General features: G+C 44.2%; 3 protein-coding genes across 4 annotated transcripts in view; all 3 read right to left on the reverse strand.

Annotated features, from left to right (window-relative positions):
* Positions 1-90: 90 nt before the first annotated feature.
* LOC109528275 (uncharacterized) lies at positions 91-18,012 on the reverse strand. The gene is made up of 18 exons (XM_019890656.1): positions 17,861-18,012; positions 17,505-17,668; positions 16,259-16,283; positions 16,056-16,169; positions 15,836-15,973; positions 15,034-15,137; positions 10,125-10,245; positions 8,846-9,454; positions 8,696-8,707; positions 7,101-7,220; positions 6,057-6,217; positions 3,494-3,518; positions 3,300-3,413; positions 3,086-3,217; positions 2,731-3,014; positions 1,450-1,567; positions 1,186-1,373; positions 91-639 (listed from the first exon to the last, which is right to left on the reverse strand). The coding sequence occupies exons 1-18, from the start codon at positions 17,961-17,963 to the stop codon at positions 217-219; spliced, it is 2,955 nt and encodes a 984-aa protein (XP_019746215.1). The 5' UTR covers positions 17,964-18,012; the 3' UTR covers positions 91-216.
* A 3,885-nt stretch (positions 18,013-21,897) lies between these two features.
* Positions 21,898-25,650, reverse strand: LOC109528252 (coagulation factor VII-like). Of its 2 annotated transcripts, XM_019890632.1 has the most exons (8): positions 25,515-25,648; positions 25,236-25,399; positions 25,122-25,146; positions 24,556-24,669; positions 24,349-24,495; positions 23,258-23,376; positions 23,024-23,144; positions 21,898-22,622 (listed from the first exon to the last, which is right to left on the reverse strand). In XM_019890632.1, the coding sequence occupies exons 1-8, from the start codon at positions 25,585-25,587 to the stop codon at positions 22,030-22,032; spliced, it is 1,356 nt and encodes a 451-aa protein (XP_019746191.1). In that variant the 5' UTR covers positions 25,588-25,648; the 3' UTR covers positions 21,898-22,029. The 2 variants fall into 2 exon arrangements, with proteins under 2 accessions (XP_019746191.1, XP_019746192.1); XM_019890633.1 differs by lacking the exons at positions 23,024-23,144; positions 23,258-23,376 and having other exon boundaries at positions 25,515-25,650.
* A 1,515-nt stretch (positions 25,651-27,165) lies between these two features.
* LOC109528276 (coagulation factor VII-like) overlaps positions 27,166-27,635 on the reverse strand; it is a 4,361-nt gene continuing 3,891 nt past the window's right edge. The window contains exon 9 of the mRNA XM_019890657.1: positions 27,166-27,627. Coding sequence (XP_019746216.1) covers positions 27,277-27,627 — 351 coding nt within the window. The 3' untranslated portion in view covers positions 27,166-27,276. The remainder of the gene's footprint in view (positions 27,628-27,635) is intronic.

Raw genomic sequence — 27,635 nt, forward strand, 5'->3', positions numbered from 1 at the left:
TGATGACAACCAAATAAGCGCTTGATTATTCTTCATCATGTGGGTGTCCTGAGTTCATCTTGCTTAAAGGAAACATGCTATTCATGCACGCGCTCTGTTGTAGTGTTTATTTCGCGGCTTTGAAAAATACACACATTGAAAAGCTTTTGTCTTCCAGACAAATGGCATGAGTTTGCAACTTGTCTCCACGTTCTGTCGGGAATTTGTGTGGCCGTCTCATAAATACATCCTTCTGAATGGTTGGCCTTGCCTCCTGACCCTGCCCCCGCTCTTCTCTTTGCGCAACATCACCTTCATGGCGGTACGGATCCATTTGATGTATCTGCTGACTTGAGTGTAGACGCCGTATTTGCCTTCCTTTGCGCAACCTTCGCCCCAGCTCACAATCCCCGTGATAAAATGGGTGTTTTTGTATGCCGTGACGTGCGGGCCGCCACTGTCCCCTCGGCATGAATCCATTGCCTTTTTGTCATAGCCTGCGCAGAACATGTGTGGCGAAATAAGGAAACTGCTCGATTCTTTACAAGTCTGTTGGGGCACATAAGGTACAGAGAGACGCTGCAGGATGTTGGATGCTGGCAGATTTTGGCCAAGACGTCCAAAACCGCTCACCATGCCGTCTCGCTGCTCCATGAGAACCTGCAACGACAAGTTGAAGCCCACATATCATTAAAAAAAAGTTGCGTTTCGATGTAGTGCACGACTCACAAAATAAAAGGCTTTGGGGTGAAAATGTTGTTCGGCGGCAATTGGTATTTAAACAGTCCTCTTCATCAAATCAAGACGACACCGAAGAATCGACGTGTTGGCAGCACCTCGCCATTGTGAGGCTGCAAACACTTAAGTGGCCACTGAGCTTAGAATGGCAGAATGCCATCAGCAGGTCAAGAATTGCGCGACAGAAACGAAATGAGTCACAGAAAGGCGTAGAAGTGGACCGACCTTTTCTTGGACATTTCAAACACCTGCAGTGAATTTTACCGCTGAGCTACTTGTTAGAGAACAGCGAGTTGTGCAAAAAGTAAGTGAAAGACTGAACAATTGGACATGTGCTTTCAAAAGTTTACAGAAGGTCACCGGAAAAGTTCCTTTTAGGTTTATTTTACAATTCAACCCAAAAGCCCAATGTCCCGTACTTGGGAGTTGTGTATGCTGTCCGTCATCCAAAGGCAGGAACACGCTTACCTTCTCAGCAAAATCCGGCTCGGGCAGGCAGGCTGGCAGGATGTGCCTGGAGAACTTGATGGGCGAGGCCAGTTTGAGGAGCGCAATGTCATTTTCAAGAGTGGCCGAGCTGTACTGCTTGTGGGTTAGGGCAGTCTCCAGGTAGTAAGTGGCTTCATTCCCATCTTCGACCAATAAGTCAAACTCACCTGGATGGACAGAAACGGTGTCATTTCACCACAAAAGCATCACAAGGACAGACTCTGACTGGTCAGTCGCACCCACCCAGCCTCACAGAGATATAAGACGTGCTGTTCATGCAGTGCGCCGCCGTTAAGATGATGTATTCGTTGAGGATGGTGCCGCCACAAAACCCTTTGTCATTTTCATCGAGGAGAAGTGCCTGCGTTGACAAAAGAGGCGGGAATAAGATGCGCTATTGATCTACTTTCCATATACCTATCGAGTGGAAACACTTGGGGCCTGTATTTACGAAGATTCCAAAACGTTGTTCTTACTCTAACTCGGTGTTTCCCAACCTTTAGGCAAACATTTCACATGGAAAAACGTATCACGGCACACCACTCTGCAAAAAGTGGAAACGGATATGCAGGTGAATTATGTACCTTCTGTCTTGTAGTGGAAGAGCAGTTGATTGTGCTGCCTGTTACGCTGCACGGTTGGCATAGAGAAATACACATCTGTATTTTTAAAATAATAGGAGTGGAACAAAAATAAATAAATAAAAATAAACGACGCAAGTGCATCGAATGGAACCGAATCCTTCCACTGTAAAATCTACCCGGATGCAGATTGAATCATCTTTGATGGGAAAGCTGTATCTTCGAAGGAAATAGCACATATAGAGAATTGATAGGTCGGATGTAAATTGACGACAAAAAAGTCAGTGCATTATCCCTCTCTCCAACTGAGCCGTACCATGTTGAATTGAATCGTAATCTCAGTACACCAATGCGCCACGGCACACGGCTTGGGGAATGGCCGCTCTAACTGATTGTGCGCCCATTTGGCAACCGGTGTGAAAGTGGTGGAGTCCACCGTATTTGAAAGAGTGTTTAGCGCATTAGGTAGCTCGGATATTTTTTTTTTTTTTCCACGGAAGATTTGGGAGAGCACGGCAAGCACAAAAAGATGTTGAAAGTGATGGTAATTGGAGGTGTGAGTGGAAGAGGCAAACACACATGACTGACGTATGTAGTTTTGGTGAAGTGAGCCACCACACAAAAGCCATGTTTGGTTTAACGCATCCTGCATGCGTGGGAATTGGAAGAGGTGAAAGGATTTTTGTCATAAGGTTTATGGCATCACCCCTGACCCACTCGACGCGCTATTTTGAGACACAAAATCTCAGGTCTGATAATTTGCAGTGCACGTGCCATATTATTGTGTTTGGTCCTCCAAAATCAACCGTTCGTCAATGTTTCCTGTTTGGTAGATGCAATCCTGGGTCAGGTCAGCCTGGTTCAGAGATTAACTTCCACATCTGTTTGTATTCTATCATAGTAAATCAGGCCCTCGGTGTCTGAGTTGATCGACTCTCTGCACCTGCCACGGGCATTCTTCGGATGGACAGTTCTCCCCATTGACGATACGGGTCATTCCCACTACATCAGAGAAGATTTCTTCCTCCTCCACCGATTCCTGCACCATTTCTTCGCTGGTGAGGTTGCCAAGAGGTGAGCTCTCCGGCAGGCTGGCAGCGGCGGTGTCATTGCTTTCAACGTGGGTCTGGTTGAACTCGGTGACATTTCCCTCTGTGATGTTTGGACGCTGGTACCTGAAAATGGTCCTGGTTTTGCCAGTGATTGTGACGCCACATTTGAAGGGCTCTGAAAGAGTTTTGTGATGTGAGGCGGAGGCTCAGGGTATCAGAATGTGGTCCATGTGGAATCCTGCTCACCATTAGATTCACAGGATTTGTCATCAGAAGCCAGGAAATATCCGTCAGCACATGAGCATTCAATGTTTCCTTGCACCACCTTGCAGAAGTGCTGGCAACCTCCGTTTTGGTTCTCGCAGAGTTGAGGAATAGCTGGAAGAAAACCGAACATGAACAGGTTGAAAACCTTTTCAGATGGATGATGATCACATCCGCAGGCAGAGTCGTTCCGCACCAATTTCACAATTGAAACCCTGGTAGCCTTCGTAACAGTAGCAGGTGTAACTGCCGATCCCGTCTTCACAACGTCCCCTGTGAGCGCAGGGCGTTGAAAGACAAGCGTCCCCATCTGGGTCAAGCACATAACATTTGGATAAAAGAACAAAACAAACACCCACCACATTTTCTGCAAAGCATCTCATTTCTTACCAAAGTATGTGGCCCAGAATTTGTCCTGAAAATGAGCAAGATAAAAACAAAAAGCATGAAATTGGTTCAAGAATCAAGTGAAGATACTTTTGTCCACCAGTCAAGTCACATTCACAGTGGCGGACAAAAGGGCAAACGCTGCCTGGCCAGCAATAGCAGTCTTATTCGTTTACCATAACTATATCTATATGCGGAAATTAATCAGGTTATATACACTTAACAGGATCTTCAAACAAAAATGTTTATAATTGCCTCTGTAAAATCAGAAATATACCCAAAATGATGACCCCAAAAGACTTTAACTGTACATTCCCTATTTGAGAACAAACAAGCCATTTTAAATGCATTTATCAAATACAGTGTTCATAATGTTTGATTATTGTGACACCGTTTTGTGAACTGACTACAGTAAATAAAATTGGATGAATCAGGAACGCTACTTCTCGTGGATGAGCGTCACAATCTTAATAGGATCAACTGTATTTTAGGGCAACTTTTGTTAGGGTAGAAAGTAGGACATTTAACAATGTATTTTTTCCCTGCCTGTGTCATTTTTATTGTTGTCATGACTGAACAAAACACATTTTTTTCGGTGATTAAGAAAAAATACAGTTTTGAGGTTCAAATATGGTTCTCTAATACACCCACTCACACTCTGATGTCACAGTTTAAAATGGACGCTTCGCTTTTTAAGCAGTCGCAAAATAGAAGTTACAAATTTGCATATTAACCAGTTACAAACTTTTGAACTCGATTTGCTGTTTATTGTGCTTAGTCTATAGCAGGGGTGTCAAATACACGGCCCGCGTGCCGGAACCGGCCCCCAAGGAGGTTTGATCAGGCCCGCAGGATAATTTAAAAGTGAAAAAAATGCATAAAACACACGGAATGGGTATTTTTAATAAGGTGCAATTTGTGGAGTATCCGCTAGGGGACACACTGTTTTGATCAGAGAAGAAGACAACAGCAGTCTCAGTCGTTTACCTGTACAGTATTCCATAACATTTATTATTGTGCGTAAATCACAAAAAGTGAGTGTAATGACTTACTGTTTGTGTAAAGTCTTTGTGCACATTTTTTGTTTGCCCATGTGTGGTGTCATATTAGTTAGTGCTAGCATGTTATTCAGGCTATTATGCTAGCTAATACTGTTGATACGCCCCAGTAAGGATAAGGCGGTGTGTTTCTGGTGAATATTTTAACTACTGAATACAGTCATTTGTGATACATGGGTTTATTATTGTGTACATGCTATCTCCATGATTTTGATGCTTTATGATTTGAAGTGTGCATTCTGCTCATATTTAGTCATGCAATTATAACTTTCTCATGTCCACAGTGAAACTCTGTTTTGTAGCCTGATGTGTCCTTGAAGCACACTCCCTCATCAGTTAGACATAGGAATGGACCAGTTGATACAAGCTAAGAATCAGTTTAGGAGAAACGAAAGTCCTGATGCCACACCATAAGTGTCGGTACCGCCCTTCTGATAATATAAATATGATCTGAATCCCTCTCTTCTTTGCACTCGTGATTCAGCCATTGTCTGTAAACTGCGGGTGCCCGGAATATTCTGTTATTAAAAGCTTAGAAGAAACTGTTCATCGACTCCAGCCTGTATTTGGAGAACCAACATCCTCACCATCCGAAATTCAACGAACACACGGAGGAAAGAAGGCCACTTTCCCCCCAACAGATCCTCTTTGTTCTTAGTTCTGATTTGCCACCATCTTGTGACATCAACACGCAATTAAAATCCCATTTTAAGTGTGCGTCAATTATTTGCGGATTTCCTCTCTTTGCGGCAGGGTTCAGTCCCATGGACTCTAAAATACTGACTTCTTTTAGCTGCTGTAGTGTTAATTTAATAATGCCCTTATGGTCCAAACACCCTCTGTCCCAGCTTCCTCTCATTCGTCGTCGTCTTCACGCAAAGCTATTGTCAGTCATTTTTCTGCCAGCAATATTTGATTCCTCAAGTCAAGTGTATAGATGTGAGAAAAATATGGTCAAATAGTAATGGTGTGTTTATCCATTGTTTTTAAAAGTTGAATATGGTCGAGCAGCAAAAGTCTAGTTTCACTCAAGTGTATGTGCAAAAACTAGCAGTAAAGAATTCAAGCTAGAACTTTACATCCAAACTGCATGAGAAAACATTATTCCTGGGTGTTAAGTATTTTAAATAGCATATATTTAACTCGAATACCTCAGGCCAGCAAAAAAGCAATCTCCATAAAGTTTATTAAGCTAACTTGGGCTGAGATCTTTTAAACTGGACATCAACAAGAGTTCGTAAATAGCTAGCTAACTAACTTCTAGCTAGGCATGTTCAGGATAGTTAACTGTACATGTAACGTTATATGTTATCTAACGAGTAAAAACCTAACTTTAATGAACTTAATGGGTATAGTGATCCCCATCGCTAGGTTCACCTCTTGTGGTCTTGCTATATTGCTCATTTTTCTGTTTTTGTGTGTGTGTGTGTGTGTGTGTGTGTGTGTGTGTGTGTGTGTGTGTGTGTGTGTGTGTGTGTGTGTGTGTGTGTGTTAGGTATTGCGTATACAGTTTTAGCTGCATCTTCAAAAATCTCCCGCGCCTCCTCCCAACTGCAGCGTTCCTCCCGACACTCGCGCTCCATGTCGCCTTGCTTGAGCTCTTCAAAGTATCTGTTGGCTCGTCTGGGCCGTATCAACACTTGAGTTGCCTCTTCGGTGCCCAGGAACACTGAGGATGACGAGAGAATTACGTCTTAAGAGGCATGCACTACAAGCATCATAAGTGAAGATCATCAAACAGAGTTGCACGTCAGCCCGTGTAATCATTTGTTCTTTCCATTTTTAATGAGCAATTAAAAAACAAATAATTTGTGGATAAAGGACTGATTTGTCATTATTCAATATTAGCATCAGATCAAAAATACAAAATTGAATTATGGTCACGTATGGTTTGGTCAGGAACATTAGTAAAGCCACGTTAACTTGTTAGACGCCACATTCAGTAAAGGCCACGATCGACATCCATAGTGATCCATCAGCCATCTTAAAGTTAGTTGTTGAAAGCAGCTTCAAGAATTACATTTGACACGGAAAGGATGCTTTTGCTGTACAGTAATCTCCCGCTATGTGTGGTAAGCCAGAGTACCCGAAGAAAGCCCACTTGAGCATGGAGAACATGCTAACTCCACACTGGAAGGCTGGATTCAGGATTCAGGCCCCCAAATTTACTACTGTGAGACAGCTATGGGCTAACGATTTGTTTACAGTTGTGCCGAAACCCAAACAAAATCTGACCCTAAAATTAAAATACAGGTATAATCTATTTTGATGTCTTTTAGATCAAATAACCAGTCATTTTTTGGGGTTTCCGCCTTTTGACTGCCAATTCAATTGAAAGAACGATACACCAATCTATCTGCACCCCCGAAAACAGTTTTGAGAATCAATTTGTCCAATCAAGTGATAGAACCCCCATCAGGTGTGGCGGGTTGACATCACACGTCACATACTACACATCGAGGCATACTGAACAAACACACACGTACTAAACACACTAAGCGCACACTTCCCACTGTTCCCCAGCATCATTCGCCCCCTGTCATTGAACGTACCGTGAGCGGTGGCCAGATGCAAAAACAGCACACCGAGCGATAGTTCACCAAAACAAAACATGGCGTCCGGTGGTGAGTTGAGGAGAAGAAGCTCTTTGTGGCGTAGGGATGATCTGAAGTCTGAATACACAACGGGGGCAGGAAGGGAGGCCGATGACCTCTGTGGGGGAGGAAGGGGTGTCAACGTGTTCCAGTGGACCCATCTGGATGGGAGGGGACTGCTTTGTCAAAATGTTTCACATACTGTACATGTGTTGGAATATGAGACTTACCCTGGAAAAGGAATGTTGTGAATGTTCAGACTGCAAAAAAATTTATACACGGTTTTTCTTTTTTAGTCATTTACGCAACAACGTTGCATAAATCATACCATGTAGAAAGCACAAGACGAGACACAGGAAGAGATTATGAATGTTGAAAACGGATGAAAAGGAAACAAATAAAGCAAACGGTATCAATTGAAATCAGATTATTCATGGCAGAGAAATTAAATTGACTTGTTCCCAAATTCAGAGAGCAGATGTTTGGATCATAACAGTCCTAGGAGAGATTTGGTACCTGTCCTGAGAGGTGGTGAATATTTGTTTTTTTTCCTCATTTTAATGTGTGTAGCGTTCATAAAAGAATATCTTAAAAAACCTGAATGATCAGGATGTTCCGAATCAAGTAGTCACACTTAACCAACTACACTCGAGGTGTAGTGCCATATTGTCTGGCTGTTGTTCGAATTGCAGTGGAACACGGCCAATCTTCTGAAACAAGGACCAACCTCAACTGGTGTTTGATGAAAAACAATGTAAAAAGAAAATGTGCACCAGGCACTTATGAAGTAGGCTCCAGCATTACTCCCATATTTCCATACGGAGCCATTCACTGTTCAACCTGGAATTACACTCATTCGGCTGTTCAGCGATGTTGTGATGTTACAATATTTTTTTTGGGGGGGGCGGGGGGGATGGATATACAGTACTTCGTGTTGTTCTTTGTTCCCCGCCTCTGAGTTTTTTGAAAACCAAATGCTTCTGACTAGGATCTTCTGCTGTGGTTTTGAGTCCTTTATGTTTGTTCTGTTTGACCAGAACATTTAGAACAGTTAATAGTTGCCACATCATTGTCACTTGTCAGCAAAAGTCAGTGTTGTATTGTTTCGAACAGATTAATATTATGCAGTGGTTAACGTCTGTTGATACTTATTTTTCAGTTCGAATGTGACTTGAAGTGGTTTTAGCAGATTTTTGGAAATGATGAGGGTATGTCAACCAGGTTCAATCCTGTTTTTGCTGGCACGCAACTACCATATCCTGTTCTCTTGTGATGCTGTTTATTTTGAATGAGTGTTCAAATGAGCTTTTATGAGTTTTTTTTGTCAAGCTTCAAAAGTGATCTTTGATGGTTTCATGAGGCAGCAACGATGGGCCTAGTGGTGAGAGTGTCTCCCTCACCAAGTGATGTTTCCCAAAAACAGATTGATTGAAGACTCCAAATTGCCCAATGGTGTGAATGTTTGTCACTGTGTTCCTTGTGATTGACTGGTAATCAGTCTTGGGTGCGCCACGCCTCTCGCTTAAAGTCAGCTGGGACTGGCTCGAGCTCACCCATGACCTGAACTGGATGAGGAGAGGCACAATAGAAAATGAATCAACGGAGATTTTTATTTTACTTTTTATTTTTTCCAATTTCTGATCTTGAACTTTTAACTTTTCAAAGGGGAAATCTTTGTGTTGGTGAGTGTTGAACTTTCTTCTACAGCATGTCAGGTGACATTGTGGTTAAGGGCAGGTTCTTGGACTCCACCCAGTCAACAAATTTGGCCACATTGGTGTAAACGCCAAAGTAGCCTCGGACTGAGCAGCCTCGCCCCCAAGCCACCACTCCTGTAAGGAAGTGGGTGGAACCGTAGAGAGTGGTCAATGGGCTCCCGTCGTCTCCGCGGCAGCTCTCCCGCAGACCCGCCGGGTAGCCGGCACACAGAATGCGCTCAGTAATGTTGAACCCGACTATCTGGGAGCAAACGAAGTGCTCGATGATGGGCACAGACTTGCTGCGGAGGACGGGGAAGGCGAGGACCTCCCCGGAAGCTGTTGTGCTACTGTAGGTGTCTTCGTTTCCTCCGCTTGTCCTCCGACCCCAGCCGGAAACAATGTGGGTGGGCTGCAGCAGCAGCTCACGCTCTGCCAAGTCTTTGGTAGGTAGGCAGATGGGTATGGCGCATCTACTCAGGGACACGCTTCCACTCAACTGCAGAAGTGCAATGTCGTTGTCGCCAGTCGCTGGCTCATAATCCTGATGAGTAATCACGATGGAAACGAGGATTCTTTGTTCCGTGCCATCGTCAGCGTCCAAGTTGTGTTCCCCTGGAAACACAAGATTGCCTCAATTCACACGACATCATTTCAAGGCACTCATACTGAAGAGGCACTAATACATACGTTTTGAGCTGGTCAAAAACAACACTCCTCATACATTAAAGAAAAACGACCGAACCTTGCATTAGCAAGTACTTGGCGATGGAGGCAAGGTTTGTCTTTTTTCAGCGCAGAACAGAACAAAGGAGCCTGCAACTTAATTCAGGCTCAAAGGGCGATTGGTTGCTTTGAGATGGAGAAACACAGCAGAAGGACAGAGCGTAGATCAAGACAGAAAATAGGAGAGCGGTGTTAGGCAATGAGAAAACGATGGACACAACGGCTGGGTCAGTAACACATGGGGACACACAATGGGCCGCTCCCGACACCACGGCATCACCAGCAGCAATTAGTAGACGACAAATGCGAAGGTGCAGGGAGCAGCCACCACAGGTAGGAGAAAGAAAGACAAAGAGAAGCAAGTGAGTAACACATTGCCTGGGTTGTCATGAGACAAAAGCAGGCTTAACAGGAGCTGTATCAATGGCAATAGCCCTGTTGTCGTTTTTAAAATCAAGTTGAGATGAAGAGAGAAGGCACGAGGAAGACAAGCTCAATCAAACTTAAAAAGTTGATCCAACCGATTGCTGACTGAGGATGAAAGCATGTCTTTGCCTACCTGCCACCACAGCAAGTTTGTCAGGCTTGATTCCGTGGACACAGTGAGCTGCGGTAAGGACCCGGTCCGGACGGATCAAAGCGCCTCCACAGTGACTGACTCCATTCAACTGAATCAGAACCTAATAGGTGCGGGGCGGCGGGGGACGAGGGACAGGGGGGTTGATCACAATTGATTCATAGCGTAAAGCTGTCTTCGCTCTCTGGTAAAAATTAAAAGTTAAATCTTTGCTGAAGATATATACGAGTGCAGTATACTCAAATCTGCGCTTAACCCAACAGCTTTTTTAAATGTAATTTGTTTCTGGTTAGCGGGAAGTTGGGTCAGCATGGCGGCCTAGTGGTCAGCTCATCTGCGTCAACGTTCAAAGGTTTGGGGTTCGAAAAGCCCGCTCTGGCCTTTCTGTGCGGATTTTCCGTGTCCTCTTTGTGCTTGTGTGGTTTGGATATGGAGGGATAAATCTTTGTCCGTATGGCATGAAAATAAGCACAACAAAAAAAGGATGCATGCATGGATGAGCTTGGTCACAAACATCCCAAGCGCTGTCAATTCTGGAGGTAACTTCATCAATACGTCTTTGAACAGGGTGAATTGTGGTCTGAGATATTGACCGTGTATGTACCGGTAATGGTTTACTTGATCTGACTTGCCTCTAGGAAGCCTTGGCTCAATTTCCATTTCATAGAACTGTCCGTGTGAGTACTAACGGTTTACCAAATAAGAATTTACCAGCAGTTTGTCATGACACAAGTTTTCAGTCATCCTTTGTAATCAAAGCATTTACCTGCCAGGGACTTTCTCCATTGTGAGGACGATTCACTCCAGTAATCAGCTGGCCCATCATGCTCTGGTTGACTGGTGCCACTTGGCCACATGGAAACTTCACTGAAAGACAGAAAGGCCTTTTTCTGGTAGTTTTAAGTAACATCGCCAACTACTGGCCTTTTGGCCCGACCTCGTGGTACAGCTTCCTCACTTGTTTTTTTTTTTTTCATGTGAGTGTGATTGGACGTTGTTTTGACCATTTTTGTGTGCAAAACGTTTGCAGCAGTGCGTGGTATAAATCCCGGTATTCACAAACTAGCGTCAATGCTGTCATATGTGGAACTAAAATAACAGCAGTTCTCAAACTTTAGGTCGATGAGCCATAGCTTGGCGTCAAGGTGTCGTATGATACAGACGTAAGGGGACTGTGGTGCCAATACAACAAACATAATAAACTAATGAAACCTCCCTACCTCAGTTTTAGTCCAATGAAACACTGATATAATCGTGATGTATCACATCAATCTGACATGCCTCAAGTTGCATGCATGCAGCATTTTTCATTTCCTCACTGTTTTTTTTTTTTCCTCCTATAGAGTTGTACAGGTGAGGTACGGTGACGTCTGCAAAAATATTTGCGTCTTGTTTGGATATAACTCGGGTCAAAGGTTTCCAACATGTGGATAAAGACACCCACCCTGAGCGATGCACTGTCGCCCATCTTCGCCCAGGATGTAGCCATCAACGCAGGAACATTTGCGGTATTTCCCCGAGCCATCGCAAAAGTGCTCACACTGGCCGTTTTGCATGTTACACTTGAGCGAGTCTTCCAACCCTAAAAGATGAGAAAGGGGCGGCACCATGAGCAATGATGTCACCACACATCCATTACATACTCATTTGTTTGTTATTTCCTGCAGTACCCATCTGACATAAGCGTCCTTCAAAGCCTTCGGCGCATTGACACTGGAAGCCGCTCCCGACGGTGACACACACACCGTGGTTAAGACACGGGTTGATGCGGCAGGGTTCCCGTCCTGACAGCACAATGATTCCGAACAGCAGCAAAAGTCAGACAGAAGAAAAGCAAGAGAAATTGGTCAGTGGAATTTAACATGGACTTACGTTCATACGTATCCCAGAATTGTCTCTGTGGAAGCAAAAAAACAACAAAAACATGATTGGCAACGGTTGTATCTTATTACAAACCATACTAGTGTAACCTCGTGATTCCCAACCACATTTATGTGACATGGGTTCACCCTTTTGGACTTTTTAGTTTAATGGTCTGCCATGAGATTTTTCACATATAAAATATGTTTTGGCTTAGTATACCTCTAACTCGGGGGGCGGGAACCCATGGCTCACTCTTTTGATGATTGCATCTGGCTCGCAGATTAAAAAAAATATTCTGGCTTGTTTAGATTTTGCCTCACCACACACACACAAAAAAAGACTCGCGACACAAAGCAAAACAAATAAAAACCTTTTTAAGGACTCAGAAAACTGGTATATTAGGGAATTCTAGTCTGCACTGTATGTGCCTAGTCTCACTAAAGGCTGGGAAACACTGATGTAAGATGCTGATTGAAGCTCTAAAGGCAACCGGCTGACCGTCAGGGTGTCATCCTCAAACACTTCTCTGGCCTCCTCGTAGTTGCAGATCTCCTCGCGGCATTCCCTTTCCAGATTGCCCTGCTTGATTTCCTCCCAGAATCCCGCGTTTGCTCGCCGCCACCGGCTCAGCACCGCTTCCGCCTCCTGCTTCTCCACAAAAACTGATCCCAAACGCATAGATGTATTGTCAAATGATGAATCATTAACTGAGTTAAGTATGTCTGGGCTTGTTGCGCATGCTTTTAAACGCTCAGTGCCAAGCATTATTAAAATGCGAGCTGAGCTCAGTTGAAAATGATGGCTTTATCACCATGCAAGGATGACAACTGTTCTTTCTATGAAATCCCAGTACCTGCAGCTGTAGCGATGCCAAACACGATCAATAAAATGCAGCTTCTCATCAACATGGTGTCCAGTGCTCAACTCCCCAAATCAAGTTGCAGGTCTGCTTATAGGAGAGGCAGAGCCTTTAAGTTGCATCCCAGGTGACCCTAATGACCCCTGGACTCAGCAAAACAAACATGTTCCCCCTTTTTTGACATCAGGTATGCAAACAAAGCAGAGGTCAACTGGCCATAGATATTTGTTCTTCTACAACCGGGAAGTCAGATGTATCCCTGATGAAAAAGGATTGGGTAATGACATTATACACAGTGGCCGAACATCTGGCAATCATGAAGGTCGGGCGTGTTATTTTGTCATACCAGAGAATGATGAAATTCCTTTTGCTGATTCCTAATTGTCCCAGTTATGTATATTGTTGCATTTTGTGAGCCAAGTACCATTATTGCGTACGTTTCGGGGTTTTTAAATTTTTTTTCGGAAAACAAGGCCACAAGAAATTCAACAAATAATGAGGTCAAGGACCAGAGAAAATAAATGGATGTTAGTTTTTATTTCAGACATGAAAGTTTGCATGACTGACAACATTCATGGGCGAATCTTCGAATATTTTTGTTTTTCAGTGTTCAGCTACTTTCTGTTGCGGCATGCCAGGTGATATCGTGGTTAAGGGCAGGTTCTTGGACTCCACCCAGTCAACAAATTTGGCCACATTGGTGTAAACGCCAAAGTAGCCTCGGACTGAGCAGCCTCGCCCCCAAGCCACCACTCCTGAAAGGAAGTGGGTGGAACCGTAGAGTGTGGTCAATGGACTCCCGTCGTCTCCGCGGCAGCTCTCTTGTTGACCTTCCAGGTAGCCGGCACACAGCATGTTGTCGGTGAAGTTATACCGGCCTCTCTCGGAGCAGAGGGAATTCCGGATGATGGGCACGGACATTTTGCGGAGGATCGGGGAAATTGGAACCCCTGCAGACACGGTGCCGTCATCGTTTCCTCCACTGATCCTCTTGCCCCAGCCAGACACTGTGTGGTAGCGCAGGAGCAGCAGCTCACGCTCTGCCAAGTCTTTGGTGGGCAAGCAGATGGGTAGTACGTGACTATTGAGGGTCACGCCTCTACTCAGATGCAGAAGTGCAATGTCGCTGTGGCCCGTCACTGGTTCGTAATCCTCATGAACTATCACCGTTGAAATGGGGATTCTTTGTTCCATGCCATCGTCAGCATCCAGGTTGTATTCCCCTGGCAACATAATCAAAGTCAGGTCAACTCACTTTCATTTATACAGCCCAAAATGACCAGTACTGGTACAAGGACCCCACTCCTCATACATGAAATAAAGCCAACGGAAGCCCACATGAGAAGGCACTTTGCAAAGAAAACTCTCTGTAAGGTGGAGGGGGGGGCGGGGACCTCCCCCCAAACCCAGGCTCTGTAGGGGTTGAGATGGAGAGACCTAGCTGGACAGTTGGTCAATGGAGAATGAGCGCACATCAAAAATAATAGTCCCTGGATGGCACATACTGGTCAGCTCCCAGCACCAGCGTCCACCAATAACTGTTCACTTGCCTACCTGCCACTGTAGTAAGTTTGCCAGGGTTGATTCCGTGGACACAGTGAGCTGCGGTCAAAACTCGGTCATGCCCAATAAGAGCGCCCCCACAATGACTGACTCCGTTCATCTGAATCAGAACCTAACAGGAAAAAGAATAAATGTCACTATCGTTACAGTGTATAAGCTATTCTTCACAATCTGGTACAATTTCTTGGTTTCCTGTGATTGACTGGCGAACGGATGAAAAGATCGCAAAACACTTGGCACCGTACTTGCGCCCACTTCGCACCAAAGGCCTCGTGATTAATGTCACACGGATATGTGGTGCACGTCACTGGAGGATAACCACACAGTGTAAATATTGTAAACAGAATGAGTGGAAATAATCAGCAAAGTCTCATGAAGTGATGGCACAGATAAACTTGGCTGAGTCTGAATGAGTGCTGCTCACTGCACTGAAGCAGGATACCATCGAACTGTCCCAATGTGAGTCAACCAGTAGAATGCACAGTGTCTCATCAGTTTCTGTTTTGGTTTGGACCAGAGTACCAAACGAGAATTTAGAAGCAGTTCATGATGACACTTATAGAGTGTGACAGGTTGTCAGTCAGGCTTCATGATGAGAGCATCTACCTGCCAGGGACACTCTCCTTGGGCACAATCGTTGGATCCCACAAGCCTCGTCTGCTGCATCATGCTCTGATTATTCGGAGCGAGTTGACCACATGGAAACTCCACTGAAAGACACAAAGGCAATTTTATGGGAATTGAAGTGCCATTCATGCAGCATTCCTCCCTTGCTCACAGTTGCCATGTCGAGTTAGTTGTCAGCTCCAGGTGAGGCACGGTGACCTCTGCACAATATTTACTGCTCAATAGCTCATACCGTGAGTGTAAAGTTGACTGCTTTCAAACAGATTGCCAAATGGGCACCATGTCTTTGGCAATGTTCAAGGCCGTTCCCTTTGTGATTGCCCTCTACCATGCTCCTTTCTTGTCATACGCAACACGCTGTGTCGAAGAGTCAGCTCACGTTGTCTGTTTCTTGGCAGGAAATTGTCACTTGAGCGGTTGAAAAAGCAGCTACGTGCAGCCGGCAAATGGCTGCGTTGGCAACAGCTATTTTTATTCAACAATCTCCTCTCTGTTTGTGACCATCTTGTCGGTGTAAGCACTGTACATCGGCTCTCAAAGGTGGATAAATATTGAATTGAATTCACTTCAAACTCATCTGTTCCGCAGGTCATTAATAGCTTGGTTGACATCATTCACATCGTATTTAGTGACATTAATTGCCGGTATGAACCATGGAAAAATATCTCCCCTGTCAGAGGACTCCGAGCTGAACAGAAGCATGTGTAAAGAATAGAATCTTGAGGACGCCATAACTGCAAGTGCTACTTCAGCCCCCCCCTCCCCCCCAAAAAATGCCCACCCTGAGCAATGCACTGTCGCCCGTCTTCGCCCAGGATGTAGCCATCAGCGCAGGAGCATTTGCGATGTTTCCCTGAGCCATCACAGAAGTGCTCACACTGGCCATTGTGGAAATTACACTTGAGCGAGTCTTCAAACACTGAAAGACGGGAAAGGGGGCGGCACAATGAGATCACCACATATAGAGTATGCACTCAACCGGCTCTTATTTCCTGCAGTACCCATCTGACAAAAGCGTCCTTCAAAGCCTTCGGCGCATTGACACTGGAAGCCGCTCCCGACGGTGACACACACACCGTGGTTAAGACACGGGTTGATGCGGCAGGGGTCCCGACCTGACAGCACGGTGATTCAGGACAACAGCAAATGATTAGGCAGAAGAAGAGGAACAGAAATTGGTCACTGGATTTTACGACGGGCTTACGTTCATACGTGTCCCAGAATTGCTTCTGTGGAAGCAAAGAACAGCAACAACGCAGCAATTATAGCTTGGTAGACATCAGAACAGTGATTCTCAGCCGCATTACTGTGCCATGGGAAATGATCCAATTTCATATTGTGACGTGAATTCAGATTGTTTTCGAAATACGTTTTCGATTCCGTTTGAAGATCATTTCTGGAAACAAAGACTGACAACAATGGATTACGCAGTTGTGAAGCGATCATGTTAAACTCTTTTCACCGTTTCAGTTTTCCCAATTTTCACCTGCCAAAAATGGCGGCCAGTAACGTACTTGAGCACCCTGCATGAATCGCCCCTCCGACACAATAAACAGAACTCGGTTCGCATGGCTGCATGGTTATACAGTATAAATGAATTGCAACGTGCAGTTTGCTTTCTAGCTATGCCAGAACCTAAAAAGTGCGTCTTCCCTTCCTCACACATCAAATCAATATGTGGCCAAGTGAGCAGCACCAGGATCATGTCTGGTTAGTCTTTGTTGGAGTTTGTAGACGTCAGTTTTGACTGACTGTCGCTCCTTAGGAGTGGTTTCATTTTGTATGTGCGTGTTTGACTGTTTTTCCTTTTCAGAATGCCGAAAGTGCATCTGAGATTGTCACTCTCACCCCCCCCCCACACACACACACACACTTTGCTCAGGCAGCACTAACTCTGATGCTCACTTGTAATTACAATTGCTGTATTTTCCGCACTATAAGGTGCTTAGGAGCATAAGGCGCACCTTCAATGAATGGCTTATTTTCAAGCTGTTTTCATATATGGGGCTCAGTGCATTATACGGTGCATAATTCGAAGATACACTAGTGGCTGGGGTTGTGTCATGCAACCACTAGATGGAGATACACTAAAGGGGAATACAATACAATCCACTATAGCTTTATTAATATGGAGCCTTCACAACCGCTGCCGCTGCAACAAAGCGCTTTGCAGAACATTTGAAATACTACATCCCAGAAATCAGAATATTGATCCATATATAAGGCGCATCGGATTATAAGGCGCACCGAGGGTTTCTGAGAAAATTGAATTCTTTTAGGTGCGCCTTATAGTGCGGAAAATACAGTAACCTTGTAATCACAACACAAAGCAAAGGCTCGTCACTTGAAAAATGTGAGGCTTTCAAGTAATTATAGCATGTGCCTCTTCTCAATCAAGAATGGGGAAACGCCAATACAAATAATCGAAAGTCAAAAGGCATCCGGCTGACCGTCAGGGTGTCGTCCTCAAACACTTCTCTGGCCTCCTCGTGGTCGCAGATCTCCTCGCGGCATTCCCTTTCCAGATTGCCCTGCTTGAGCTCTTCCAAGAATCCCGAGTTTGCTCGCCGCCACCGGCTCAGCACCGCATCCGCCTCCTGCTTCTCCACAAACACTGTTACCAAACGCGTACACGTACAGTCAAGTGAATGATCATAAACCTCATTCAGCATGTTTGGGCTTGTGCTGAGGCTTTAAAAAGCTCCACGTCTATCATTGTTAATATGTTAGCTGGGCAGGAACAAGTAGGAAATGAGGGCGTTTTATCTGAGGAAAGATGACCACTTTTTGCATTGAAGAGACAAACCTGCAGCTGCGGCAATGTCAATCAGCAGAATCAACACAATGCAGCTTCTCGCCAACATGATGTCCAGCGGTTTACTCCCCAAAATCAAGTTCCAGGTCCGCATGTCACAGAGGCAGAACCTTTAAACCAGACTTCCGACGATCCTTACGACCCTCGGACTTGACAGAACAAACACATTCCCCTTTTTCCATCAAGTCTGTAAACAAACCAGAGGTCAATTCACTTTGGAATATGGCTCACCTGAAACTGGGAGTCAAAAGTATCGCGCCACAAATACATTTGCAGAATGTGTGGGCGTCATATCTTGGAGGTCTGTTTGTGCTATTTTGTCATACCACAGAAAAGTGAAATGGGTCTCACAGTCAAAAGGTCTAGCTTCGAATTTTGGCCAAACTTTTGGCACGGAGTTTGCCATTTGAAGATCATCCCGTGCTTGCATATGTTTTTCTTTGTGCATTCTCATCACTTCCCACATTTCAGAAGTACGCATGTGTCAGAGATTTTCTCGGACAAAGTTAGAGAAACGACTCGGCACACAGGAAAATTGTCTTCAATATCGACGGAAGCGGATCTCTGAGAGCGAACGACGGTTTAGTTGCTCCGTGATCACGCTCAGAGCCCCCCCTCCTCGAGTTCGAACCTTTATTGTGACATATGCAAAATACAAGATAAACACTGCCCCCGATATTTGCATACCGCACCCCTGGTCCGGCTCCTCGGTAGTGATTGGTTACCTGGGTGTGAGCTTTGAACCACCGGCACTTTGGCGCCTTTCGGTCTGGTCTACACTGTATCAACATATCGCAGACTTTGCGGACGACAAATGTCGCCTGGGCGCGACGGGTGTCCTCAAATCGTCTTTTGTTGTTCAACCGCTGTTCCCAAATTACTCGTTCCCCCTTTGTGACCGGATCTGGCCCTCTCTCCTCTGATCGCCCACCCTCCTCTGATCACCCACCCGCCTTGATGCGTTGATTGTGGTGTGGGCTGCAACAGCCCTCCGCCCAAATGGCCGGCACCTTCTGAACAGGAATTTGGGGGTGCGAATTACGCACCCAGACGCTTCAACGTGCACAGATCAAATGAAACTTTAAACATGATACAATTTCGCCCATAGATTCCTCGAACAGCATGTTACATTCATTGTAGCTCTAAATCGTGTGGATGTCAGAATCAATGGTTGTCCTTTGACAGAATAAACTCCTGCCAGGAACTGGTGACCGGTCCAGGTCCAGTGCAAGGTGTTCTGGCCTCTCGCCCAGAGTCAGCGGGGATCGGCTCTAGCTCACCTTGAGACTTTGATCGGCAGGATACAGTAATCCGCCCGCCATTTACAGGGGATAGGGACCGAGCTCTGCCGCGAACAGAGACAAAATGGAAGTTTCTCCCCCTAAAAGTTGTTCTAGTTGCCTATGTTAATACACCTCTTAAATTGTAAACAAACTTCAACCCGTTTTATCTTACGCTTAAAAATAAATGTCTTACGAATGATTTTATTTTGGAAAAAAAAATGCACCATATCTTGCACATGTGGCAAAACTCTCCCTCGCTTCCACTCACAAGCCCTTTTTGCACATTTATTGTAACTTTCCACCTGCTGCTATTGCTCAGTGAAAGAGTTTCTACTTAAGATGGGCTTCCACCTAACGATGTGCACAATCTCAGTCTAAAAAGTGAAAGTCAGAGAGAAGTTTTAGAGTTTCACTGGAGTCATGGCGCTCTCCTGCAACGTTCCGTCTAATTTTTCATGTCTGGCCAAACAGATAACCTCCCTGAGCACATCGAGGACTACTGTGAGCAACATCACAAGTGCTCGCTGTGGCCACACACCAGTGTCACACCTGGGATCATAGAAAGTTTCTTGGATTCTTAAAATACGAAAAACGAATTACAACAGCAATTAATGCATTCATTTTGAGGGCAAGTAAAATATTGTCAATGAGAACTTTTAACTTGCTCAGGGTCCGATATTTTTCTGTGGGACAGCCGATTCTTTTTCTCCCCGCAATAATGTACCAATCCCTTTTCCCATCTTGAGACTTGATATAATTGCAACAGCATTCAAATGACTTTTCTGCTGAATGTGTCGGAAAATGTGCTTCCATATATTCGTTGCATATTTTGCAGAGCAGACCTTTCTCACTCGAAAAAGAAAAGATCTGACCCAGTTTCACCGCTTGTTCTTCTATTTGCACATACTCCGACACTAGCCATTCCACCTTAAAAGAACCGGAGTTCATTTTTGTTTTGGTTTGGGGAGTCGACGTATCACACTCACTGCCCGCTCGTTTCGTGGTGATAAAGGGTTCGCGTTAGCGTCACTTATCTCCGCCGCATTGTTATTGTTATGGAGCGTGTATGAGCAGAACACATGCGCAAGTACCGTCAGTGCCGTGATTGGCTGCATAGCGTCATTGCATCGTATCGTATGATTGACTGGACAACTGTCACTCACTGAATTACACAGCAAAATGATACAGAAAAAAGTTATACAGCTAATTCAATTGCAGTGCGTTCACTGCGCTCCATAGGTTTCCTTGTGCGCAGTTGCGCAGCTTAGAAGGGAACATTGCTCTCCTGTCATCTCCATCGTTTAGTGTGGTGTTAATCTCAGCTGTTTTAGATCCGTCTCTTCCAAATATTGATTACAGTAATCCCTCGTTTATCGTGGTTAATGGGGACCAAAACCACCCGCGATAAACGAAAATCCGCGAAGTAGCGACCCCACACCCCTCCATATAGGTACATGTACAGAATATTTATAAGGCCAAATTTAATGGTATATGTAGTTTTGATATGAAGAAACCAGTCCGTTTATGTGCTTGAAAATAGTTTTACTCCAGCAGCACCAAGAACGTGTTGCAGGCTTACTCGTGTAGCAATCAACAATAGAACTCTTACGACACCTTCTGGACGGGAGGTATGACAGCAGGTTAAAATGGCTGTACAACAAAACAATAATAAACAGATCTACAGTATACATGCATGTAGAAGTAAAATTTGAAGTAATTAACATGACTTAATGCTGTATACTAATAGATTTAAACATGTATGAGTTAGGTTAGTTTATGAAGAACAAAATACAGTAAACATATACATGTAGTACTGTATATGTTGCTCTATGTGACTCGCTGTTGTTTTGCTGACTTTCGCTGCTTCTCGCGGACTTTTTGCAGACTTAAAAAAAAATATATTAATAATAATTTTTTTATGAATGTTTGAAAAAATCCGCGATGCACTGAAGCTGCGATAAACGAACCGCGAAATAGCGAGGGATCACTGTATATGACAATATAAAACATGTTTGACCTCATCACAAGTCTTTCATTCTTTGTGGCGATGTGTGACATAACCAGTATTGTGACCTGACCAAATTCACGCTTTTTAAAATTGCTAGTCTGAGACTAGGCTGTGAGTAGAATCTCTTGAACCTTTCTTTAAATATCAACAGGTGTGAGATGATGCCACCAATTTGACCCATATGACAATATAAAACATGTTTGACATCATCACAAGTCTTTCATTCTTTGTGGCGATGCGTGACATAACCAGTATTGTGACCTTACCAAATTCACGCTTTTTAAAATTGCTAGTCTGAGACTAGGCTGTGAGTAGAATCTCTTGAACCTTTCTTTAAATATCAACAGGTGTGAGATGATGCCACCAATTTGACCTTCTATGGCTCAATGGAGCCAGAACATGCATATAGCGAGGACACTCCCAATCACTTTCTATCAACTTTTAGTTACTCTCTCAAATACAAAGATGTCCAATTTCCTTGTCATAGACAACCTCTCGCTTCAACATTTATTAGCAAAATCATTACAAACACTTCTTGTCGATCAAAGGGGGACGCAAATTCCCCATACAAGTGCAAATGATTTTTTTTTTTCATTATGCCATTCGATAACCCATTTACATATTTTTGAGGTGGGGTGCGCTGCAGCAACACGTACTGCATATACAGTACTGTACCAAAAACTGCCACCTTGTGGTATTTTAGAGCATTTCAGGAGAAGCAAAAAAAAAAATGTGCAAATAGGTGAGAAGAAAAGGTCCAAAAGTGAACAAAACTCATGAAACAGGCAAATTGTTTTTGTGTATGATAAATGTACCAAATCATAAAGTTGAGAGCTAAAGCGGGTGGATGATGATTGGTAAGCGAGCGCTCAGGTGGTTAGGTTGTGCGGTAGAAGTTGCGTGTCGTTTGTGAGCTGTACTGGTGTTGCTGTGTGGTTGTGTATCCACTGCAGGTAGTTGGAGACGCGTGTGTAGATGCCGTAGTGGCCTGGCCGGGCACAGCCCTTCCCCCAGCTCACGATGCCAAGCAGGAATGTGGTCTTCTTGTACTGCGTCACCAAGGGCCCGCCGCTGTCACCTTTACACGAGTCCTCCCGTCCCGTAAGGTATCCGGCACAAAACATGTTTTCAGTGAGCTGCACGCCACTCTCCTGGATGCACTGTTGTGTACGTATGCGAGGCACCCTGAGGCGGCGCAGCAGATGTGAGGTGGGGCCGTTTTCGGCTCGTCGCCCCCAGCCGCTCACTGTGTGGATGCTGATGGCCCACAGATCGCGCTCAGCCAAAGACTTTGTGGGCAGGCAGGCCGGTACGGCGTATGGCGTGTAAACCACGGGCGAGGCCAATCGCAGCAGGGCGATGTCGTTGTCAGCCGTTTTCTTTTCATAGCGCTCGTGCATGAGGATTTGAGCCACCTGGATGACCTGCTCTGTTCCCTCCTCCACCATGGTGTTATGCTCGCCTGCCAAATTGAAAGCAGATAGAGAGCCATCACTTGGGACACTGTGGTGAGGTCAGGGACCGAGAACAAATTCTTTGTCACTTTACTTAATTAGGTTTAACAGGTATCTGTACTTGAGTACAGTGGTGTGCACTTTCATTTATTTCACTTAAGTCTCTCCATTTGAAAAGGGATATCTGGAACTTTCGGCTTTTACTTTGTCAAATTAGCCTCATTACTTTGGTCAACTTCTGCGAATGATGACACATGTTCATAGAGAGAGGAAAAGTCAACCACAGTTGAGATCTTGGGACAAAAACGTGGGGCAGCCACAACATGGATGAACGTGAACCGGGGTGCATTAATGACGATGATGCAACAGATTCGTAGCCAGAGACAATAACATGTTCAGTGACTTATACCTGCAACAACATTTAAAAACTGGGCGTCAGTATCTTCAAGGCAGTGAGATGCCGTGAGGATCCACATGGGTTTAATGATTATTCCGCCACAGAAACCTTTGCCATGATAAAGCAGCAACACCTACACGAAGCAACAAAAAACACATTTAAGTGCACCGTACCTACAAGAAGCAAATGCTTCTGTGCAGCGGACTCTGAGACTGAGACGTTTTTTTTCAAAGCATCATACAGTACCTGCCAGGGACATTCGCCTTTGGGACACTCTTGTCCACCCACAATCCGAGCACGAGGGTCAAGCTTCTTGGCTTTGTTTGGATCTTGAAGAACTGGGGTCATGCCACACGTTATTGAGTCTGAGGCAAGGGAAATATGTACTTTAACGTTGGCACCACTAGCAAACAAGCTCTTCCATGTCATTTGACCAAAACAAAGAGAGAGGGTAAAATGTCTGTTCAAAAGATGTGAACCGAAGCAAGTTGCCTGAAAGGGAGACCACACACCAGCTGTAATTTACATTTCAGCCGGTCACTTGATTCAAAAATAGTTGTGGTGGAAAGCCAGACATGGTGAACACGACCACTGGATTTCTGGAGATAATTCAGAAGATGGCAATAGATGGCAATAACCCTTAACCTTGGTAACCTTGCTAGCATACTTGTTTGTTTGTTTGTTTATTGTTTATTGAACATATATAAAACATACAATAACATGACAAAATGCAAACAAAAATTATGAAAGTAAAATAAAAGTAAAAGTAAGTAATACAAACATCATCACAGTTATATGTTCAAATACTAGCATCATTTGTAAACGGCTCTAGCCTATACTTGAGTGGTTCGTTTGGTTTTTGGTTCTTTGGCTGTTGAACTAGAACCTATGAAGCTACTGAATGGTAGCTTCTCAAAGTCACCCCAAAACATTTTATACATACCGGGGAGCAAATGCCTTCAACAAACCCCACAATTGAGGTGATTTGGTTTCGAGTCCGTCCCTTCAGAAGTTGTTACTATGTCACCTGGCAATTTTCTTTTTTTAATAGTCCAACTAAGCACGGTGAATTAATTTAGATTTTTTTTTCCTTCGTAATAACTAAGGAAATGAAAAAAATAATAAAGCATTTTGCCGTATAACTGGCGGCGTAACCACAAAAAATCTTTTTTTTGTTTTTTTTGGTCATGGTTTCATTGTGGTCTGCCTCCTGGAAGTATCCACCACATATTGTTTAAAAACATCATGAAATGTCCTACGTGTGTGATCATATCTGGATATGTTTTTTTAAACATCATAACAACAAACTTAACCCCTACAAATAATTCTAAGGTCACCTTTGGGCATGCAGCTCTGGCCATCAGCATTCAGAAAGTATCCATCCGCACATGAGCAGTTGACTCGTTCTCCTCTCTCGTCTTGATCACAGAAGTGCTCACAGCCTCCATTTTCTAGCAAACATGTCTCTGGCCGGACGTGGTCGTCTACAGAACACAACAGGATTGAAGTTATCTTTGTAAAAGACACATGTGAGGTAACCTTACCAAGCTCGCAGTTGAGGCCACTGAAGGGCGGTGGACACAAGCAGTTGTAAGACGCCGGCAGGACCAAACAGCTCCCCCCGTTCAAGCAGGGACTTGACTCACAGCTGTCTGGAACTGCGGGATGCCACTTGATGAAGTCACTTGTGCATAATAAGTCAAAACGAGAAAATACCGTGCAACATGCCGATTTGCTTCAAAGGCTGTTAAGGGTGTAACACACACATTAGGAGGAACGACGCCATCCAATGGGAATGTTTGTATAAGTAATTCAACTCCTATGGACATAATAGCAGCATAGTAAATGTAAACCTTTGTACAATTATTCACACTCATGCTAAAAACAGCACTGTGTTTCACCATTGTTTTGGTTGTGATTTATGAGTAATTGGACACTTAACAAGCATGCATATTATCTCGGTTTTTCATTCTGACCAAACAAACAAATGATTTTGTCATCATTTTCATGCATTTTCTACCTCTAAAACTGTTGTCGTCACAACAAATTGTTCAAAAAGAATCTTGTTTCAACAATTTCAAGTTGCTCGATAAGTATTTATTCTGCTTACTGCTGTATGTCTTCCAGAATTCGTCCTGAGGAAACACAAAGCGATTGATAACTGAATCAACACCAAGTTGGAGATGAATTTGAAGTTGGTGCAAAATGAGCGGCACATGCCAACCGTGGCCTCTTGGTGCTCAAACACCTCACGGGCTTCCTCATATGAGCACTTCTCCTCCAGACACTCTCTCTTCAGATCACCCTTCTGCAGCTCCTCCAGCCAGCCCGAGTTGAATCTCTTGGTGCGCACCAAGACACTGTGCGCCTCATCTGGATCTCGGAAGACTGAGAAGCAAGCAAACTACAGGTTTGAAAAGTGGAAGTGGCTACCTCTTCGGGGCTGCATCGACATCACATGACATGATTATACTCATGGTTCCTTTTGTTTTCCTTCTCTGACCTGATGCCAATGATGTCGAGCTAAAGACGATGAGCACGCTTACAAAGATACACGAGCGCGCTGTTGACGCCATGGGAACGCTGGTTAATCTGTATGAGGCTAAAGTCCTTTAACCCCAGCACTGGTCAAATGCTGATGAGCCTGATGAGAAGTCTCCGCCTCCTTTATGTGGCTTAGAAAACTTTCTGCATGCCCTCTGCTGGTGAGCGTTTTACACCTCTTTGCCACAGTCTATCAATCTATTAAAAATGGAGGGTTCATTTCGGACAGCTGTCAATTTCACCAATCATTGAATGACAACAGTGACTTGGTCGGTAAAAACATAGGTTTCAAAAGGAAATTTGGGGAAAACACAAGGCTTTTTGTTGCTGTGTCAACACTGGAAGTCACAATGTTTCTCAATCAGACCTCTCAACTCAACGCAACTCTATAGAGCACTTAAAGACAACCACCACTGTGTGCAAAGTGCTGGACATGGAGCAAAAATAATTCATACAACAACAAACAATAAATGAAGAATGAAAAGATTAGAAAACACAAAAACAGTCAAACCAAAAATCATGTCTCATGCTGAGTCAAAAGCCAAAGAGTAAAAGTGAGTTTTAAGACGTGTTTTAAAACACAGGGGGCTCTCGGCCAAAGAGGAAAATAACCGTCCGGACTGTTATGTAAGCAAAATTGAAAAGCCAGCATCTGTGAGGGTGTGGGGCTGTATTAGTGCCAATGACATGGGTAACTTACACATCTGTGAAGGCACCATTAATGGTGACAGGTTGTGGACAAACATAGGCTGCTATCCAACCGTCGTTTTCACGGACACCACTGCTTACTTCAGCAAGACAATGCCGAACCACATTCTGTGCGTTAGAGCAATGTGGCGTCGTACTAAAAGAGTGCACGTACGAGACTGGCCTGCCTGCAGTCCAGATCTGTCTCCCATTGAAAATGCGGCCCGTGTGATGAAGCGTGAAATACGACAGTGGAGACCGTTGAACAGCTGAAGTTGTACATCAAGCAAAAATGGGAAAGAATTCCAACTATAAAGCTTCAATAGTTTGTGTCCTTAGTTCCCAAATGTTTGTTGGTTAAAAAAAATAAATAAATAAAAACAAGTGATGTAACACAGTGGTAAACATGACCCTGTCCCAACTTTTTGGGAACGTGTTAAAGCCACAAAATTCTAAATTAATGATTATTTGCTAAAAACAACATTTGTCAGTTTGAACATTAAATAGATTGTCTTTGGAGTGGATTTAATTGAATATAAAATGAATTGAAATGCTTTGCGAATCCTTTTATTCTGTTTTTATTTATGTTTAACACAACATCCCAATATCATTGGAATTGGGTTTGTAAATAAATCTAACTTGCATTCATGTCCAGAAGGCAGTGCAACTAAGAGAAATGCTGCAATATGAAGAAAATGTAATACAAAATACAATTTCACTGGACAAATATTTGATTTCAGCCCGGTTGTTAAATGTAGGTCAGTGTGCCTGATCGTGTTTAGGCCAATGCTTTCCTGGCACTGATCTCCCACCACTAGCACTAGCACTAGCACTACTTTTTAGCATTTTTTTTTTTAAGCCCTTCTTTTTAAGATTTTTTTTTTTTAGCTCGACAAAAATAGTGCAAAAAAGTTGACTACCAGCAGAGAAAAGATGTTTGTTTGTTTATTTGTTTTGTTTGGTTTATTGAAACAAAAGTTACCAGTGGAAACCAATTATCAAGTTGTCAGTTGGCAAATTCCAGTCTTCTTGCTTTACCATCTGGTCATTTGATGTTGGATCCAGTCGAGGAAGTTGCTGACTTTGGTGTAAATGCCGTACATGTTGTTGTCAGCGCAGCCGTTCCCCCAGCTCACCACACCGGTCAAAAACCAAGTTTTCTTGTAGCGAGTCACGAGAGGGCCACCACTGTCACCCTTGCATGCATCCTGCCCACCCCTTTGTAGGCCGGCACAGAGCATGTTTCGGGTGATGTTGAGTTTGGTATGCAGGCGACACTCCTGCAGCGGGACCCGTGGTAGTGCCAGGCGCTGGAGCAATCTTGCCGTGGAACCGTGCAGTGACAGACGACCCCACCCTGACACTGTGTTGTGTCGGATGGCCGCTAGCGTGC

Source organism: Hippocampus comes, unplaced genomic scaffold, assembly GCF_001891065.2.
Source record: "Hippocampus comes isolate QL1 unplaced genomic scaffold, H_comes_QL1_v1.1 scaffold174, whole genome shotgun sequence".
Classification (NCBI taxonomy): Eukaryota; Metazoa; Chordata; class Actinopteri; order Syngnathiformes; family Syngnathidae; genus Hippocampus; species Hippocampus comes.

Bases quoted from the DNA above. Each gene is read 5' to 3' on its own strand.
- LOC109528275 (XM_019890656.1), bottom strand. From the start codon at position 17,963: ATGCGGACCTGGAACTTGATTTTGGGGAGTAAACCGCTGGACATCATG. The intron at 10,246-15,033 runs GTAGATGCTCTC...CGCACCTATTAG, and splicing joins AAGGAGAGTGTCCCTGGCAG to GTTCTGATTCAGTTGAATGG. The intron at 3,015-3,085 runs GTGAGCAGGATT...AAACTCTTTCAG, and splicing joins CAAATCCTGTGAATCTAATG to AGCCCTTCAAATGTGGCGTC.
- LOC109528252 (XM_019890632.1), bottom strand. From the start codon at position 25,587: ATGGCGTCAACAGCGCGCTCGTGTATCTTTGTAAGCGTGCTCATCGTC. The intron at 24,496-24,555 runs GTAAGGTTACCT...TGTGTTCTGTAG, and splicing joins TGGCCTCAACTGCGAGCTTG to ACGACCACGTCCGGCCAGAG. The intron at 22,623-23,023 runs GTATAAGTCACT...TCAATTTGGCAG, and splicing joins GTTTTTAAATGTTGTTGCAG to GCGAGCATAACACCATGGTG.